Source organism: Poeciliopsis prolifica, unplaced genomic scaffold (genome assembly GCF_027474105.1).
Source record: "Poeciliopsis prolifica strain line A6 unplaced genomic scaffold, Auburn_PproV2 SCAFFOLD069, whole genome shotgun sequence".
In the NCBI taxonomy this organism is placed as follows: Eukaryota; Metazoa; Chordata; class Actinopteri; order Cyprinodontiformes; family Poeciliidae; genus Poeciliopsis; species Poeciliopsis prolifica.
This window is the reverse complement of record NW_026562444.1, coordinates 2036108-2055002: the sequence shown is the minus strand read 5'-3', so window position 1 is coordinate 2055002 and position 18895 is coordinate 2036108. Positions and strand designations below refer to the sequence as shown.

General features: G+C 48.5%; 2 protein-coding genes and 1 pseudogene across 2 annotated transcripts; all 3 read right to left on the bottom strand.

Annotated features, from left to right (window-relative positions):
- Nucleotides 1-142: 142 nt before the first annotated feature.
- On the bottom strand, nucleotides 143-1769 carry cunh7orf25 (chromosome unknown C7orf25 homolog). The gene has a single exon (XM_055020588.1). It carries the CDS (start codon nucleotides 1744-1746, stop codon nucleotides 511-513), a length of 1236 nt encoding a protein of 411 aa, XP_054876563.1. The 5' UTR covers nucleotides 1747-1769; the 3' UTR covers nucleotides 143-510.
- A 2457-nt stretch (nucleotides 1770-4226) lies between these two features.
- On the bottom strand, nucleotides 4227-12916 carry LOC129351636 (dnaJ homolog subfamily C member 1-like). The gene is given in 13 exon segments (XM_055020587.1): nucleotides 4227-4505; nucleotides 4588-4964; nucleotides 5126-5172; nucleotides 5340-5473; nucleotides 5644-5798; nucleotides 6390-6462; nucleotides 6556-6649; nucleotides 6713-6810; nucleotides 6856-7021; nucleotides 7087-7133; nucleotides 7217-7318; nucleotides 12774-12793; nucleotides 12796-12916. Coding segments are annotated over 13 exon segments (1503 nt in total). The 3' UTR covers nucleotides 4227-4436.
- Nucleotides 12917-14104: 1188 nt separating this feature from the next.
- Nucleotides 14105-18895, bottom strand: LOC129351635 (cadherin-7-like; annotated as a pseudogene).

Below are 18895 nucleotides of genomic sequence, written 5' to 3'. Positions count from 1 at the left end.
GCGCCATCTTGGTCAGGGCGCGAGATCTGAACATAATATAACCCTAAGCAGTTAAAAGTTTCAATCATTAAAAATAATGATTGAAACTTTTATTGAAAGCTGTACATCAGTCCCAAGAAGAAAACACCTGAGTCAAGCAAACTGTCCTGTTGCTGCGTAGCATTTTATCAAGTTTATTCATATTTATCATGAATGACCCACAGGTCATGATGGTGAGCAACAGCAGGTGGGACTTGCACTTCGCTCTATGAAGAGACCTGAAGGTGGTTCCCCAGCAAACGCCTGGTACGTGAGGATGAAAACAACCAGAACCAGAACCCGTTTTCACTCCAAATCATAACGCTAATAAGGACTTTCATTCTGAAAGGACTGATTCCAGATGACTTCCTGTGACATTATTTATTGATCTAATTTGAACAGAAACATCCAGATCTCAGCTGACCAATCACATTCCACACAGTTTAGAAACTACAATCCCCATCAGCCTCAGAGAAGGTGGGCGTGGCTTCCTCAGATGGGCGTGGCCCTCCACTCCTTGCCTTCAGTCAGCGCTCTGGGTTGGTGGATGAACACGCTGTAGCGGACGCCCTGATTGGCGGCCGCCCTGACGAAGCGGCTGTTGGCTGTCATGGTGACAGCTCTCAGGAAATCTCCGGTTCCGAAGATGGCAAGCGAGCGGCGGTTGACCTTGGCACTGGGCGTGAGGCGGCGGCTGCGCTCCGACGGCTGGTCGTCCACCAGGTGCAGGCGTGCCAGGAGCGTCTGAGCGCGCTCCTTCTCGCCCGGCCCGCCCAGCGTGTCCAGGATGGCGCGAAAGTCGGTCACGGCGGCGCGGCAGACGAACAGCTCCTTGCCTGCCATGAAGGCGTCAAGGCTGGGCAGAACCGGCCACCGGCGCTCCTGGGCAGCCTGCTCCGTCAGGACCGGCTCCCGGAAGCTGAAGTGGCAGCGACCGTGGCTGAGCGCCGACACGTAGGCGATGAGCGTGGTGATGTCCAGGTTGACCCGCCCACACTCCTCTGGCGGCGGCGGCAGTGGAAATGCCAGGCGAGCCAGCACCGTGCCACGCTGCACCTGGGTCAGACCAGACGCCAGCTCTCCCTCTGGGTCATCTGGGTCGGCCTCCTCTTCCTCCACTTCTTCCTCATCCTTCTCCTGCTCATCCTCCACCCTCACCGCCACAATGTCGCCCCTCACCGCCACGCCCAGGTGCCGCAGCCGGTCGGCCATGGGGCTGGACACGCCGTTGTAGAAGGCGAAGACGACGTGGGGGTGGCGGTAGTTGACGGGCAGCTGGCGGCTGGCCAACAGGAAGTCCTCCGCCTGCCGTACCACGCTCTTGTCTCCGTACTGGCCCCGCCCCTGCCAGATGTTGTGCAGCGCCTCTGCCTTGCGGCCCACCGCCTTCACCCAGGTGAGTCCCGCGTCGGCCACCACGTCCACCACAAGTGTGCGCCGGCGGCCGGCGGCGTCCCGGTAGCTGAAGACGTGCAACAATGCCACAACATCCTCCAAGTCCTGCGCCGAGTCCACGATGGCGGTAAGGTGGGTGAGGTTGGTGCTGTGCAGGTGAGACTCCTTCACCTGCAGCTCTCCGGCTTCAACCCGTCGCAGGAAGCGCAGCTCGGCCCGCAGCTTGCCGCACAACTTCTGGTGACCTTCAACCCCTGGACAGAGATGCTCCGCCCGCTGCAGCAGCGCCTGGGCCGAGCTGATCCGGTCCCGCAGCGTGGCCTGAAGGGACATGTCTGCTGCATCACACCTGGAGACAGAACCAGACGTTGGATCAACTCAAAGAGACCAGTAACTGGACCACGGACATGATGACAGATGTTTATCTGTTCACAGCTGACCTGGAGCTGGTTGACAACAGTTTTATCACCTGTTCTTATCAGGTCCCTTCACTTCTCTAGAAATGTTCTGTTAGACCTTCCTGGTCAGAACCAGAACTTATTTCCTGGTAAAGTTTATTATTATGAAATCATAATAATCAGAAATAAGACAAAACCTTCTGAGTTCGGACAGGGTTTCCAGAACCATGGGTTCTGGAAGTAGAACTAGAGAAAATATTTGGGTGGGAACCTGCTACCGGAAACATCATGAGGGTGGTACTGATCCACAGAGCCTCTAGGTACCGGACCGCTCACAACCACATTATGGTAAATGGCTTCATATAGCTGCTTATCTAGTCCAAAGAAACACAAAGCTTCTACAGTTATTCACTCATTCATCCATTCACTCACAGGCTGATGGTGGAGAGATACCTGCAGCCTGACAGAGGCCAGGCTGGGCAGGTACCGGTCCAGAACCAGTCATCAGTGTGGACCACGTGTCTTCTAGGACAACTGAAGCTGAAGTTGGTCCCGATTCGGAAAATGGCTAAAGGGCGATTCCACCTCATTTTCACTACCTTCCATCTTTAATGGATTCTAGTTTAAAAACTGCAACAACTGGACTCTTCAAACCTGGACTGGACTCTTCAAACCTGGACTGGATTCTTCTACTCTAATAGCAGAATATTTAGATCCATGTTTGGGATTTATGAAACTTTTTTCTGATTTGTGAAACTTTACTTCACAGCCCACTGCAGAAGGTTTTTCCTTCCACAGCCATCACCATCTACAATAACTGAAGAATTAATTAGTTATACCAACATTTAATTCCCATTGAGATTAATAAAGTGGTTTTGAATTTGTGCATGGAACAAGTGTGAATAGTAATCTAAACTTGAGTGAAGTTTCATAAATCCCAAACATGGATCTAAATATTGTGTTATTAGAGCAGAAGAGTCCAGTCCAGGTTTGAAGAGTCCAGTCCAGGTTTGAAGAGTCCAGTCCAGGTTTGAAGAGTCCAGTCCAGGTTTAAAGAGTCCAGTCCAGGTTTGAAGAGTCCAGTCCAGGTTTGAAGAGTCCAGTCCAGGTTTGAAGAGTCCAGTCCAGGTTTGAAGAGTCCAGTCCAGGTTTGAAGAGTCCAGTCCAGGTTTGAAGAGTCCAGTCCAGGTTTGAAGAGTCCAGTTGTTGCAGTTTTTAAACTAGAATCCATTAAAGATGGAAGGTAGTGAAAATGAGGTGGGATTGTAAATCTCATGGCTCCTTTATTACTGGAGAAATTTGTATTTGACTGTAAGCTGTTTTGCACTGGATGCATAAACAATAAAATGTATAAACCAACTACGGCCATTTAATAAATTGTTAAAGATGGGAAATGACTCCAAGTGCTCTGGTCGTTTTTACCATCATTTCTAATGTTCAGTGTGATGTGGCTGTTCAGAACAGCCACATCACTGAACACCATATTTAACCCCTGATGGCCAAACTGCCCAAACTCCTGTTGATGCCATGATAATCCGTGACGTCACTGTACATCACGTCACAGAGAAACTATTTTTCTGCCTCTTCGCCTCCATCCGAGTGGATTTATAACAACATTTAATCACCTTATTGGTCACAGATTTTGATGCAACACCTGTACCAACACCTGTTCTAGTCACCATGGTAACACTGTAAACGGGCCGGCCAGAACCTCTGCCGTGTTATCAGCAGCGACACCAGAACCAAATCGATCTGGACCTCCAGAACGTCAAGCCGCAGCGATTCAGGCAAAAGGAGCCTGGCCCGGTTCTCAGAGCCGAATCTGAACTGAAGGTGAATGATTCGGATCCGGATCCGAATCATTCACGAATGAACGAGCTGGAGACCAAACCCAACAGATCAGAACCCGTCTCCTTGTAGAACCGACCCAGATATGAACAGAACCCCCTGAAAACCCACAAGCTGAACTTGACCGGTTCTGTCCGGGATCTGACCCGGTAACGCTGGGAGACTCACCGGTTCTGGACTGGAAGTTCGCTGCCGGTTCCGGTTCTGGCTCGTCGTTTACAGCCGAAGCTCCTTCCGAACCGCCGGTGCCAGACGCTGTTAATGGCTGCTCGGCTCAGCTGGCAGGAAACACTGCGTCACTGCCGGTAGGATTTTCAAAATAAAAGCAAAGACCGGAAACGAGGAAGCAGTGTGGTTGGTGGCGGTAAATGCAGCTTCCGGTTCCCAAGAAGAAGAAAAATAGAAAACCGCTTTCATTTTTCTAATAGTTTCTTTTTACTTAATGAAGAGAATTTCAAACAGGAAGAGATTTATGATCACACATGATACGTTTCCCTCTCCTGACTCCAAAGTCCGGATCAGAACCGGATCAGAACAGAACCGGGTCCAGGACATAGAGACAGGAAGCCGATGATGAATGAATCTTTATTTGGAAACAATAAAAACTGAAGGGAACAATAAATACTGAGTATTGACTATTGATTGGCAACATGCTGAAGAATGTAAGGCACATGAGGTCTGCTGACCTTCTGGCACCAGAACACCTGGGCAGGTGAGCCAGAACCATTAGGCCAATCATCTGGCAGCAGCAGCAGGAAGGGGCGGAGCCAGGGCTCATCAGCTCTTCAGCTGCTTCCTCTTCTTCACCAGTTCAGCCAGCATCTTACACCGGGTCACACATTCCTCCTGGAACCAGAACACAGAGGGAATCAGGTCAGAACCAGAACACAGAGGGAACCAGGTCAGAACCAGAACAGGGTTGTCTCACCTTGGTCTTTCCAGGGACCACCTTGGCGATCCGGCACCGTTCTGCAGTTCCACGGGGGAACTGCTGTAGGGCCAGTTCTAGCAGCTTCTGCTGGTTCTGTGTCCAAACGGCCATGTTCTCCTGAAGCTCCGCCTCCTCCTGTTCCTCCACCGCCGCCGCCGGGTCAAAGTCCTTCTGCCGCCGGCCGCGGACCTTCCCCTCCAAGCCGTCTGCACAGGAACTCTTCTTGTTCCTCCTTCGGAGCGCCGCAACAGCAGCTTCTTCCTCCTCCTCCTCCTCTTCACTGACCCCGCCCACTCTCTGAGTGATGATGTCATCCACAGGAAATGACCTCACAGGAAGTGGAGAAGACTTTAAATCTGAGAGTTTGACCAGAGCTGGAACATGAGAACAGAAGTTCCATCAGAGTTCTGCTGGGTAGAACCAAATGTGCAGAACAACAGAACCTCAAATTGAGGGAACCTGAAACTGTCTCAGTTGGACCTTAGTGTCACAGCAGAACCCAAATAAACCCAAATTCCAGAACCGATGTACGTACCTGAGGTTTGGTTCACATTGTCTTTCATTTTTGACTTTGGTTGTCACCTGCAGCAGGAAAAACCATTCAGGTCAGCAACACATGTAGAACCGAATCCACTTGGACCTGAACCCATGCCGGTCCAGGGGAACCGGGACCGGGTTCCCCTGGACCGGGTTCCCCCGGACCGGGTTCCCCCGGACCGGGTTCCCCTGGACTCTGGGACCAGTGAAACAGCTTCACACTCACAGAGGGAACAGATCGTCCAAGTTCCTGGGCAATCTTCTCCCAGCGGCCCGGAGTTCCTCCAGGGAATTTCACCATCAACCTGCTGAGGAGGCTCAGCTCGTCCTCCGTCCAGCCGGACTCCTGCAGGGCAAAGAGGGCAGAGACTGCAGGCCAGACAACGGGCGGCACCAAAATGCTGGACTGATCCCTCGTCACCACTTTCTTTAACAGCAGTTTGAGTAACAAATAGGACCTCAGAAAGACAGAGGGACAGCGGACGACGACGTCTCGGTAGCGTCCCATCGTCTCACCTTCTTCTTGGGAGCCTTGGCGTCCTGCAGCCAGTCGTCCATCTGGTCCTCAATGTCCTCGATGGACGTCGTCTGGTCGTAGTTCTGCTGCGTCTCTGGAGGGACGTAAACCGGAAATTCCACTTTGGGTTTCTTCACCTTTAGCCGTTTCTCTCCTGGCAGAACAGAGGCAGAACGGGTTCTAGATCAGGTTCTAAATCAGGTTCTGGTCGGGTTCTAGATCAGGTTCTGGTCGGGTTCTAGATCGGGTTCTGGATCAGGTTCTAGATCAGGTTCTGGTCGGGTTCTAGATCAGGTTCTGGATCAGGTTCTAAATCAGGTTCTGGTCGGGTTGTAGATCAGGTTCTAAATCAGGTTCTAGATCAGGTTCTGGTCGGGTTCTAAATCAGGTTCTAGATCAGGTTCTAGATCAGGTTCTAGATCGGGTTTCTGGTTGGGTTCTAGATCAGGTTCTGGTCGGGTTCTAGATCAGGTTCTGGTCGGGTTGTAGATCAGGTTCTGGTCGGGTTCTGGTCGGGTTGTAGATCAGGTTCTAAATCAGGTTCTAGATCAGGTTCTGGTCGGGTTCTAAATCAGGTTCTAGATCAAGTTCTAGATCAGGTTCTGGACGGGTTCTAGATCAGGTTCTGGTCGGGTTGTAGATCAGGTTCTGGTCGGGTTCTGGTCGGGTTGTAGATCAGGTTCTAGATCAGTTTCTGGTCGGGTTCTAAATCAGGTTCTAGATCAAGTTCTAGATCAGGATTTACTTGGAACCACTTCCTGTTCAGCCTCAGCTTCCTGTTTGGTCTGCTGGTAGTCTTCGTAGAACTGCTTCACCTCCTGGAACACAGAGACTGGCTGTGAGACCATGAGGACACCTGGACTCAAACTGGGTTCCGGTCCGGTCTGGACTGGTCCGGTCCGGTCCCCTACCTGTACAGTCTGTGGCAGGTTCTTGAGGGCCAGGTAGAGCCAGATGCTGAGCTTCAGAGGGAGGATGTCCTGCCATTGCGGTCGCTCATGGCTCCTGCAGCAGCAACATCAGAGGGGAGGTACGGAAACTATGGCGATGGTGATGTCACAGCTTTACCTGTCGGAGCGGTCCTGAACGATACACCTGAGCTCCTCGGCGGGTCTGGAACTCAGCTTCTTCTTCTTTTCCTTTTTTTTCCGACTGAGGAGTTCATCCTGGAAAAGTCACATGACATGCTCTGCTCTGATTGGCTGTCTCACCAGCTGTTTCTCCAGGTAGATGGACCAGATGACGGCGTAGTGTCCCACAGTGAGGATGAGGAAGAGCAGGAAGCCCAGCTCGGCGTTGCTCATCTTCCTCACGCGCCGGTAGTAGAAGACGGGCTGCCGCCAATCAGGGAGGCCGTTCTCCAGGATGTCATCGTACCTGCAGAGACACACCTGGTGACCCGCTGACCTCCAGGGAGGACGGGCGTCCCTTGGCTGCCTCACCTTCGCCGTCTGTCCTCGTCCTTCAGAACTTCATAGATGGCCACCAGCTGAGGACGGACAAGGAAGACCATGAGGTTCTGGCTCTGGTTCTGCAGGTCGGGTCCACCCACCTGTCTGAATTGCGTCTCACCTGTCTGAACTGCGTCTCGGCATTTTCATCTTTGTTCTTATCAGGATGGAGAGTCAGAGACAGGCGACGGTACGCCTTCTTTATGTCTGCTGCCGCCGCGTCCTGCAGGGGGACGGAGGGGGACAATGAGGGCCGATTTATTCGCTCAAGCAAAAATGAAGGTTTTGTTTGAATATGAACAGAGAAGCTCATATTGGCTCATATTTCTACACATATGCTAACTATGATCAGAGTTTGGCATGAATTTAATACCCTGAATCTATGATATTTAAAGATGCTTCTGCAATGACGGCGTTCACCATGAAGCCACGAGAGGAAAGAAAACGACGGCAGAAAGAAGTCAGTCTGCAGGAATATGTTGCTGCTGAACTTCTATTGTTTTACAACATTAACATACGTAGGGAATCTGGCTGCCCCCGCGCTGACCCGCCAAAGTGAACCTGGAGATAACCTGGAGATAACCTGGAGAGAACCTGGAGAAAACCCAGCATGCACAAGGAGGACATGCAAAAAGATCCCAGGCTGGGAATCGAACCCAGGACCTTCTTGCTGCAAGGCAGCAGTTCTGCTGTTTCATTTCATTTAAAATTATTTACGTACATAGATACAAACAAGTGATAGAAATGGGTTAATAATTGTAATATTTCAGGAGCAGAAGAGGATTTTTGTTTCTGTATTTTGAACAAATATTAATTTATTCTTTATTTTACATTAATTTTGGCATCATTAACTGAACCTTATGAAGATTTGTTGCACTTTATTTTCTTACAAGGTTTTGACCAAAAAAGTCAACCTGTTATGTTTGTCAGTTTCAGTTACTTTATAATTCATCTTCCTGCACTGACTGAACAGATTCAAGTTTTTTTTTTCAATGTTTGACCAGCTGGTGGTGCCGTACTGCTGCAGAGTTATGAAATAAATTTGACATTTATGTCTGTTTAGAAAAATAAATGTTTTATCAGATCGAAGCCTCAGGTTTGTGGATCAGTGCGCTGCTCAGAGACGGCTGAGTCCTAGAAAATTCATGGAAAGTTGAGTGGAAGGAAAAACTGCATTAGCTCAGCAGAACCTCAATCTGCATTGATAAAGGAATGAAAGGTGAAGGAGTTCTGACTCAGTTCTGAGAACAGAATATTGACCCAGAACCATCAGAACCATCCGACCCAGAGCTCTGAGATCAGCAGAGCAGCTTTTACCGTCAGGCTGTGAACCAGACGGAACCTCTCTAGTTATAGATCTAGTTATAGATCTAGTTATAGATCTAGAGTTATAGATCTAGTTATAGATCTAGTTACAGATCTAGAGTTATAGATCTAGTTATAGATCTAGTTATAGATCTAGTTATAGATCTAGAGTTATAGATCTAGTTATAGATCTAGTTACAGATCTAGTTACAGATCTAGAGTTATAGATCTAGTTATAGATCTAGTTATAGATCTAGTTATAGATCTAGAGTTATAGATCTAGTTATAGATCTAGTTATAGATCTAGTTACAGATCTAGAGTTATAGATCTAGTTATAGATCTAGTTACAGATCTAGTTATAGATCTAGAGTTATAGATCTAGTTATAGATCTAGTTACAGATCTAGTTATAGATCTAGTTACAGATCTAGTTATAGATCTAGAGTTATAGATCTAGTTATAGATCTAGTTACAGATCTAGTTATAGATCTAGTTATAGATCTAGAGTTATAGATCTAGAGTTACAGATCTAGTTATAGATCTAGTTACAGATCTAGTTATAGATCTAGAGTTATAGATCTAGTTATAGATCTAGTTACAGATCTAGTTATAGATCTAGAGTTATAGATCTAGTTATAGATCTAGTTATAGATCTAGTTATAGATCTAGTTACAGATCTAGAGTTATAGATCTATAGTTATAGATCTAGTTATAGATCTAGTTACAGATCGTTATAGATCTAGTTATAGATCTAGAGTTATAGATCTAGTTATAGATCTAGAGTTATAGATCTAGTTACAGATCTAGTTATAGATCTAGAGTTATAGATCTAGTTACAGATCTAGTTATAGATCTAGAGTTATAGATCTAGTTACAGATCTAGTTATAGATCTAGTTACAGATCTAGTTATAGAGATCTAGAGTTATAGATCTAGTTATAGATCTAGAGTTATAGATCTAGTTACAGATCTAGTTATAGATCTAGTTACAGATCTAGTTATAGATCTAGAGTTATAGATCTAGTTATAGATCTAGTTATAGATCTAGTTATAGATCTAGTTATATATCTAGAGTTATAGATCTAGTTATAGATCTAGTTACAGATCTAGAGTTATAGATCTAGTTATAGATCTAGTATAGATCTAGTTATAGATCTAGAGTTATAGATCTAGTTATAGATCTAGTTACAGATCTAGAGTTATAGATCTAGTTATAGATCTAGTTACAGATCTAGAGTTATAGATCTAGTTATAGATCTAGTTATAGATCTAGTTATAGATCTAGAGTTATAGATCTAGTTATAGATCTAGTTACAGATCTAGTTACAGATCTAGAGTTATAGATCTAGTTATAGATCTAGTTATAGATCTAGTTATAGATCTAGAGTTATAGATCTAGTTATAGATCTAGTTATAGATCTAGTTACAGATCTAGAGTTATAGATCTAGTTATAGATCTAGTTACAGATCTAGTTATAGATCTAGAGTTATAGATCTAGTTATAGATCTAGTTACAGATCTAGTTATAGATCTAGAGTTATAGATCTAGTTATAGATCTAGAGTTATAGATCTAGTTATAGATCTAGTTACAGATCTAGTTATAGATCTAGAGTTATAGATCTAGTTGTAGATCTAGTTACAGATCTAGTTACAGATCTAGTTATAGATCTAGAGTTACAGATCTAGTTATAGATCTAGTTACAGATCTAGTTATAGATCTAGAGTTATAGATCTAGTTATAGATCTAGTTACAGATCTAGTTACAGATCTAGAGTTATAGATCTAGTTACAGATCTAGTTATAGATCTAGTTTAGATCTAGTTACAGATCTAGAGTTATAGATCTATAGTTATAGATCTAGTTATAGATCTAGTTACAGATCTAGTTATAGATCTAGTTACAGATCTAGAGTTATAGATCTAGTTATAGATCTAGAGTTATAGATCTAGTTACAGATCTAGTTATAGATCTAGAGTTATAGATCTAGTTACAGATCTAGTTATAGATCTAGAGTTATAGATCTAGTTACAGATCTAGTTATAGATCTAGTTACAGATCTAGTTATAGATCTAGAGTTATAGATCAAGTTATAGATCTAGAGTTATAGATCTAGTTACAGATCTAGTTATAGATCTAGTTACAGATCTAGTTATAGATCTAGAGTTATAGATCTAGTTATAGATCTAGAGTTTAGATCTAGTTACAGATCTAGTTATATATCTAGAGTTATAGATCTAGTTATAGATCTAGTTACAGATCTAGAGTTATAGATCTAGTTATAGATCTAGTTATAGATCTAGTTATAGATCTAGAGTTATAGATCTAGTTATAGATCTAGTTACAGATCTAGAGTTATAGATCTAGTTATAGATCTAGTTACAGATCTAGAGTTATAGATCTAGTTATAGATCTAGTTATAGATCTAGTTATAGATCTAGAGTTATAGATCTAGTTATAGATCTAGTTACAGATCTAGTTATAGATCTAGAGTTATAGATCTAGTTATAGATCTAGTTATAGATCTAGTTATAGATCTAGAGTTATAGATCTAGTTATAGATCTAGTTATAGATCTAGTTACAGATCTAGAGTTATAGATCTAGTTATAGATCTAGTTACAGATCTAGTTATAGATCTAGAGTTATAGATCTAGTTATAGATCTAGTTACAGATCTAGTTTAGATCTAGAGTTACAGATCTAGTTATAGATCTAGAGTTACAGATCTAGTTATAGATCTAGTTACAGATCTAGTATAGATCTAGAGTTATAGATCTAGTTGTAGATCTAGTTACAGATCTAGTTACAGATCTAGAGTTATAGATCTAGTTATAGATCTAGTTATAGATCTAGTTATAGATCTAGAGTTATAGATCTAGTTACAGATCTAGTTATAGATCTAGAGTTATAGATCTAGTTATAGATCTAGAGTTATAGATCTAGTTATAGATCTAGTTACAGATCTAGTTATAGATCTAGTTATAGATCTAGAGTTATAGATCTAGTTATAGATCTAGTTACAGATCTAGTTATAGATCTAGAGTTATAGATCTAGTTATAGATCTAGTTATAGATCTAGTTATAGATCTAGTTACAGATCTAGTTATAGATCTAGAGTTATAGATCTAGTTACAGATCTTGTTATAGATCTAGAGTTATAGATCTAGTTATAGATCTAGAGTTATAGATCTAGTTATAGATCTAGTTACAGATCTAGTTACAGATCTAGAGTTATAGATCTAGTTATAGATCTAGTTACAGATCTAGTTATAGATCTAGAGTTATAGATCTAGTTATAGATCTAGTTACAGATCTAGTTATAGATCTAGAGTTACAGATCTAGTTATAGATCTAGAGTTATAGATCTAGTTATAGATCTAGTTACAGATCTAGTTATAGATCTAGTTATAGATCTAGTTACAGATCTAGTTATAGATCTAGAGTTACAGATCTAGTTATAGATCTAGAGTTATAGATCTAGTTATAGATCTAGAGTTATAGATCTAGTTATAGATCTAGTTATAGATCTAGAGTTATAGATCTAGTTATAGATCTAGTTACAGATCTAGTTATAGATCTAGAGTTATAGATCTAGTTATAGATCTAGTTATAGATCTAGTTATAGATCTAGTTATAGATCTAGTTACAGATCTAGTTATAGATCTAGAGTTATAGATCTAGTTATAGATCTAGTTATAGATCTAGTTATAGATCTAGAGTTATAGATCTAGTTATAGATCTAGTTATAGATCTAGTTACAGATCTAGAGTTATAGATCTAGTTATAGATCTAGTTACAGATCTAGTTATAGATCTAGAGTTATAGATCTAGTTATAGATCTAGTTACAGATCTAGTTATAGATCTAGTTTTAATTTATCTTTCTGGCTCTCGACTTATTGTCATGTTTTATTGTTGATTCTATGCTGCATGAATTTGTGTTTTTACGATATAAAACTGTTGAAGGCCTTGCTGCTGAAATCTGATCGATCGATTGATTGATCGATTGATTGAGTCTCATCTGTTCCTCCAGCTCCAAACCTGCTGCTGCTCTTTGTTTATTTATTTATTTTATTATTGATCATCTTGTTTTGATGTTTGTTGTAAATAAACTTGATCTGATTTTATAACTCGATCAATAAGAATATCGATAGTAATAAACTGGAACCGCAGCTGTTGGAACCGGACAGAACATCTGGACCGGAATCTGTCCTCCAGAACCGAGAGCCGAACTGGGCTTCCTGCCTGGACCAGGAAAACCTCCGGAACCTCACGGACGGGTTCCGAGTGGGTTCGGCTTTTAGAAACGGCTGGCAGCAGAACCCGGAGCGGACCGTGACGTGGTGCCGGTCCCGGGTTGCCATGGAGACGGACTCACCTTGCCCAGGTGCAGGAACCGTAGAAGTTCTGCGGAACCTCCTCGACCAGGTCCAGGAGCTCCAGGTCCGCCTCCCAGCCCCGAACCAGAACCAGAACCAGGCTCAGGACCAGAGGCCCGCTCAGACCCGCACACACTCGCATCTCCGAACCAAACGCCGCTGAGGAGGACCGGACCCGGAACGAGGACCAGGTAACGGGCCGGCGCGGAGCAGCTCAGACAGAACCGGAAACTCTGACACGTCCTCGAAGGTTCCGCTGCTTTTCTTACTGAGCGGGTCGAGTTACTGGGTCGGTACCGCCCCCTGCAGGCCTGGAGGAGCCACTGCGACGGACTCGGAAACTTCCCGAACCTCTGCTCCTAGAACCACAAGTCCCAGCCCCGGAACAGAACAACCATTCTGGGTCCAACGGGTCAGAACATGAGCTTCTGATGGTTCCACTGTCGGGACGAGCCACTGAAAACCCAATAAGGCTGACCGGACCGGACCGAACCGGACCGGACCGGACCGGACCGGACCGGACCGGACCGAACCGGACCGGACCGCACCGGACCGCACCGGACCGGACCGGACCGGAGACCACAGCATCCAGCTGAGAGCGGAACCTGAGTGAGGCGGGATAGCAGCCTGGTTCTGGTCAGTGTGGACCCAGACACCGGGTTCTGGACCCAGTTTGAAAAGAAGATGAATCTGAAAGAGCAGAAGTTGTGAGTTCACCTGTCATCAGTAAATTCATCCTGTCATCTGGACTTGTTTTTGTTTGGGTTTTGGTTACTCAGTGAAATTGTTGTGAACATTTTGTCACTTTATTGCTGAAACAATTGAAAGATCATCAGGGCAACAACCCAGTCGTCATGGTGATGATTGAATTGTTTATGTCCACTAGATGGCAGTGGCGAACAGAGGTGATTGCATAAATGTCAAGAATAGGACAACAGAAGGAGTCAGTCATTAGTGAGACACCTGTGTGCAACTTGATCAGAGCGACTTTAATAAAAGCATCTAAGAAGCAAAACGTCTGATTGTCATCAAACCCGAACAGAACATGGTCGTCATGGTGACATCAGGGCAACAACCCAGTCGTCATGGTGACATCAGGCAACAACCCAGTCGTCATGGTGACATCAGGGCAACAACCCAGTCGTCATGGTGACATCAGGGCAACAACCCAGTCGTCATGGTGACATCAGGGCAACAACACAGTCGTCATGGTGACATCAGGGCAACAACCCAGTCGTCATGGTGACATCAGGGCAACAACCCAGTCGTCATGGTGAGGTCCTGATGGACCCGGTCAGGCTGGTTCTGCTTGTCGGTCTCCTGAGTTCTGATCAGCTTCTATCCAATCAGCTGTCCTCTTCAGGCTCCGCCCCTCTGGGTTCGTAGAGGTCGGCCGGCCTCCAGAACCTCGAGGCCCATGAGAAGTTCTGGTCGGGTTCTGCCGGTTCCGGGGAGCCGATGGAACGCGGCGCCGGGCCGCCGCCGCTCCAGGCCACCGTCAGAACGTCAGCAGGGGGCTCCGGGTTCGCCTTCAGCAGCCGGACCATCTGGGCCTGCGGGTGGGCAGAACCGCCGTCGGGTCGTGCCGGTCCAGGTGTCTCAGGGCGGCCATGTTGAAGGCCTCGTGTCTTCCTCGCCGCCACCTTCATCATCGTAACAGGTGAAATTCTCCCGGGCGTCTCGCTCTTCGTCCTCCTCTTCCTCCGGTCGCCTGGACCTGACAAAGGCCGTTACCGTAGCAACCCCTGAGGAGGAAGGAGACGGTGAAGCGGTCCGGTCCGGTTCCGATCCAACCGGATCGGAACGCTTCATTTACGTACCCAGCAACGTGACCAGGCCGGTCAGGACCGCGGCGGTTGTCACAGCGACATCGAGAGGCTCGTCCCGGCTGCAGTGGTGCTGGTTGCCATAGCGATCACAGCTACAGACGGAGACGGTGACGGTGTTGGTGCTGCTGAGGGACGCGGCCGCTGTCTGCGATCACCACGCCAACCAGGTGGACGGGTCGGTCCCGCAGCCGCAGACCGGGCTGCAGCGCCAGAACCGAGGCCGTGTTGTCTGCAAGCAGAGAAACCAGTCGGCATCCGGTTCCGGCCCAGAGTCCCGGCCCAGAGTCCCGGCCCAGAGTCCCGGCCCGGTCCCGGCCCAGAGTCCCGGCCCAGAGTCCCGGCCCAGAGTCCCGGCCCAGAGTCCCGGCCCGGTTCCGGCCCAGAGTCCCGGCCCAGAGTCCCGGCCCAGAGTCCCGGCCCGGTTCCGGCCCAGAGTCCCGGCCCGGTTCCGGCCCAGAGTCCCGGCCCAGAGTCCCGGCCCAGAGTCCCGGCCCGGTTCCGGCCCGGTTCCGGCCCAGAGTCCCGGCCCGGTTCCGGCCCAGAGTCCCGGCCCAGAGTCCCGGCCCGGTTCCGGCCCAGAGTCCCGGCCCAGAGTCCTGGCCCGGTTCCGGCCCAGAGTCCCGGCCCAGAGTCCCGGCCCAGAGTCCTGCCCGGTTCCGGCCAGAGTCCCGGCCCGGTTCCGGCCCAGAGTCCCGGCCCGGTTCCGGCCCAGAGTCCAGAGCCCATACCTCTGTTGTCAATCAAGCTGAAGCTGAGATTCGCATCACTTCCTGCAGGGAGTGAGAACAGAAGCGATGTCCGTCCTCGGGGTCGTCCAGATCCACGGCGCTCAGAGTCCCGACAACCTGCAGAAGGTGACACAGAGGTCAAGAGGTCAGCCGACTCCTCTATGAAACTCACCTGGCTGATGGACCGGAAACCTTCCAGGTTCTGTCGGATCCAAACACAGGAGGTTCTGCTGACGCTGCTCAAGCTGCTGAGCCAACCTGAAACTCACCTGACTGGGCCGGACGTCCTCGCAGACCGACATCTGGGACTCAGTGGCCAACTCGGCGGATTGTCGTTAACATCCGTCACAGAAACCAGAACCGCAACCGAGCCGGCCTGGGACGGGTCCGCTGCAAATACAAGCACACCTGTCCGTCGGCAGCCAATCAGGGCTCTGTGCTGTGTACCGTGTGACCTACACGTCTCCGTGGCGATGATCGTGATGTTGTGCTGAACTCTGACTTCACGGTCCAGAAACCTGCTGGTTCTGATGGTACCGGAACGGCTGTCAATGTCAAAGAAACCCCCAATGTCCGACTTCCTGTCTACGGAGTACCTGGAGACAGAAGGACACGGAGGGACAGAGGGACGGAGCGGGTCCTGAACCCATCCGCTCCACCGGTACCTGATGGGACTGTTGGACCGGTCTGGGTCGTGGGCTGACACGACCCCCACCTTGGTTCCGACCGGAACGTCCTCCGACACGGACAAGTGATGGACGGAGTCGGAGAAGACGGGGACTCGTCCTCGTCCTCCACCTGCAGCTGGACCAGAACCTCGTCGCTGAACGGACCGCCCAGTAGGAAGCGGGCGTCCGTCTGCCGGTTGGACGCCTCGACCCGCAGCAAGTAGCTGGACTGGACCTCAAAGTCCAGGCCCTGGGGAACAAACCAGGTCAGAACCAGAACCAGGTCAGAACTAGAACCAGGTCCAGAACCAGTACTTGAGCAGTATCAGCAGACCCTCCTGTGTGTTTGGATCCGTCAGAACCCTGAAGGTTCCTGGTCCATCTCCGTCCAGAACCCGGTACTCCACTTCGGCGTTCTGACCCAAGTCCGGGTCCATAGCTTTTATCCGAGCCACCACTGCCGGCACCGGTACCGACTCCGGAATGCTGAATCGGTAGTTCCCTGTGGGACCGGAGGGGGTGTCACAATGAGCAGGTCCAGAGGTCAGAGGTCACAGAGGGCCTCCAGACTCACTGCGGGGGAAGCGCGGTGGGTTGTCGTTGACGTCCATCACCGTCACTGTAACCGCCGTTGTTCCGGACAGAGCCCCCCTCCGACCCAACAAGTCCTGAGCCTGGACCACCAGCTGGTACCGGTCCCGAGTCTCCCGGTCCAGGTCAGGCGCGGTCCGCACCACACCTGAAGGACAGGGTGTCAAAGGTTGACGGGCAGAACCACCAGGAAGACAGAGACTTGTAAAGCGATGACTTCAGGATCTGCCTCTAGAACTGGGAACCAACAGAACCTGCTGGCTGGTGCCAAACATCTGGACCAATCGGAGCCAGATTCTGGGTCAGAACCAGGCCCTACCTGTGACTCGATCTACACTGAAGTACGGCCCGCCCTGCAAGAGGCTGTAGACGATCCGGGCCGCGGTTCCGTAGGTCGGGTCGTCGGCGTCGGTCGCCGTCACCGTCACCACAGACGTTCCTGCAGACAGACACATCGCTGACACCCAGTGGCTGCTCAGAGCACTGCAGCCTCAGTGCACCTTGCTCTGGAGTCACACAGCCTTTCACAATAAAAGCCTTATGTGTTCATTGAAAGCCTGTTTAAGTAGACCTTCAGAATAAATGTATGTCTCTTTCCCAGGCTGCTAAGCTTCACGTTCAGCTTGAATTCAGGTCAGGTCCAGTTTAGGTTCTGGTTCTGCAGACTGTCTCACTAATTGTAACCGGAGCAACTAACAGAACCGGGTCCAGACCCACCTGCTGGGGCCCGCTCAGGGACCCTGGCGGAGTAGGGGCCGTCCAGGAACCGGGGAGCGTTGTCGTTGACGTCCTGGACTCGGATGGTGAACTGGTCTCGGGCTCCAGCAGCAGCCGGCTGATCCGGTCCCGGACCTGGGCCCGCAGGACGTAGGACGCCTGCTGTTCCCGGTCCAGCCTGCGGGTGGCGTGGATGTCTCCGGTCCGCTCATCAACGGTGAAGATGGAGATCGCTCCGTCGCCGCTGAGGTGGTACGTCACCTGACCGTCCCCTCTGTCCAGGTCAGAGTGAGCTGCAGGGAAGAGACCAGTTGGCCCAGTTAGACCAGTTATCCAACTGCATGTCTTGTCAACAATCATAATGATCAATATAGTTGTCATTGTTATTGATAATAGTAGCATTATTAATGATAGGAAGGTCAGGTTATTAATGACATTAATATATATTAATCCAGGCTCCTGGAGGATTCTGGGAGTTTGCCCAACTGGTCTCCATCATCTTTGCGGACTTGGCTCGGTTTACCAGTCGACCCCCATCAATGGTCAGGAGCTTTGGGTTACCACCAAAACAACGAGGTCGTGACACAAGCGGCTGAAATGAGTTTTCTCCGTAGGGGGTCTGGACTCTTCCTTCGACTCAGACGAGAGTCGAAGGAAGGAGCCTCTGGTCCAGATGGACGCCTGCCTGGTTCAGGTCCCACTTGAAGGAGGCCCAAGGGAGACCCAGGAGGAACTGGACCTGAAGGGAAGTCTGGGTCTCCCTTCTTGGGCTGTTGACCCCGTGACCTGACCTCAGATAAGAGGAGGAGATGGATGCATATTGGTAATAGTAATACAGCATCGTTGTTATTGTCCATCTGAATGAATACTTTCCATCAGTGGGTTTCCCAGCATGCCTCTGGGTGGCACCACTGAGCCGCCATTGTGGTTTTACTCTGTCCATCAAGTTCTGCTGAACTGAAAACAGAACCTGACAGAACCTCGAGCTCCAAACCAAACATGGATCCAGACTTAAAATGTAGAACATGGCAGAACCAATTCCTGCACCAGATCGAAACCGGGTTGGAAGGTTCTGGTCTTACTTCCCACATACTGAGGCTCATGTCCGGCGTCCTCCTCCAGGACAAAGAACTGGTTCCAGACCCAGCTGCGCCTCGTCCTCCCGAGGTGGAACAGAACCGGCCCGCCCGTTCCATCGGTTCCACCCGGCTCACTGGGTCCGGCTGTCTCTCGGCGAGTCTCAGAGGTCAGCATCATGAAGCGTCTTGGCTCCGCCCACAGGGCCAGGACGAGCACGGCGAGGAGGAGGAGCCTCTTCATCCTTCTGGAGTCAAGGAGGAAGATCCAGCAGGAATGATCCGGTTCTGACCCAGATGTGCTGGGTCAGAACCTCACAGACATTTGAGACAGAAAACCAATAACCAGAACATTCCACTGATCCTGGATCCACTTCAGCAGTCAGTTCTGATTCTGCTCCGACCAGAACCGACCCGCAAACGAGTCTCTGCAAAGTCGATGTTCACAGCTGGAATTACAGGAAAAATCTGCAGCTCATCCCGATAATCTGCTCCAGTTAACGCCACACTGA

Coding starts and splice junctions, on each gene's coding strand:
- cunh7orf25 (XM_055020588.1), bottom strand. CDS start 1,746: ATGTCCCTTCAGGCCACGCTGCGGGACCGGATCAGCTCGGCCCAGGCG.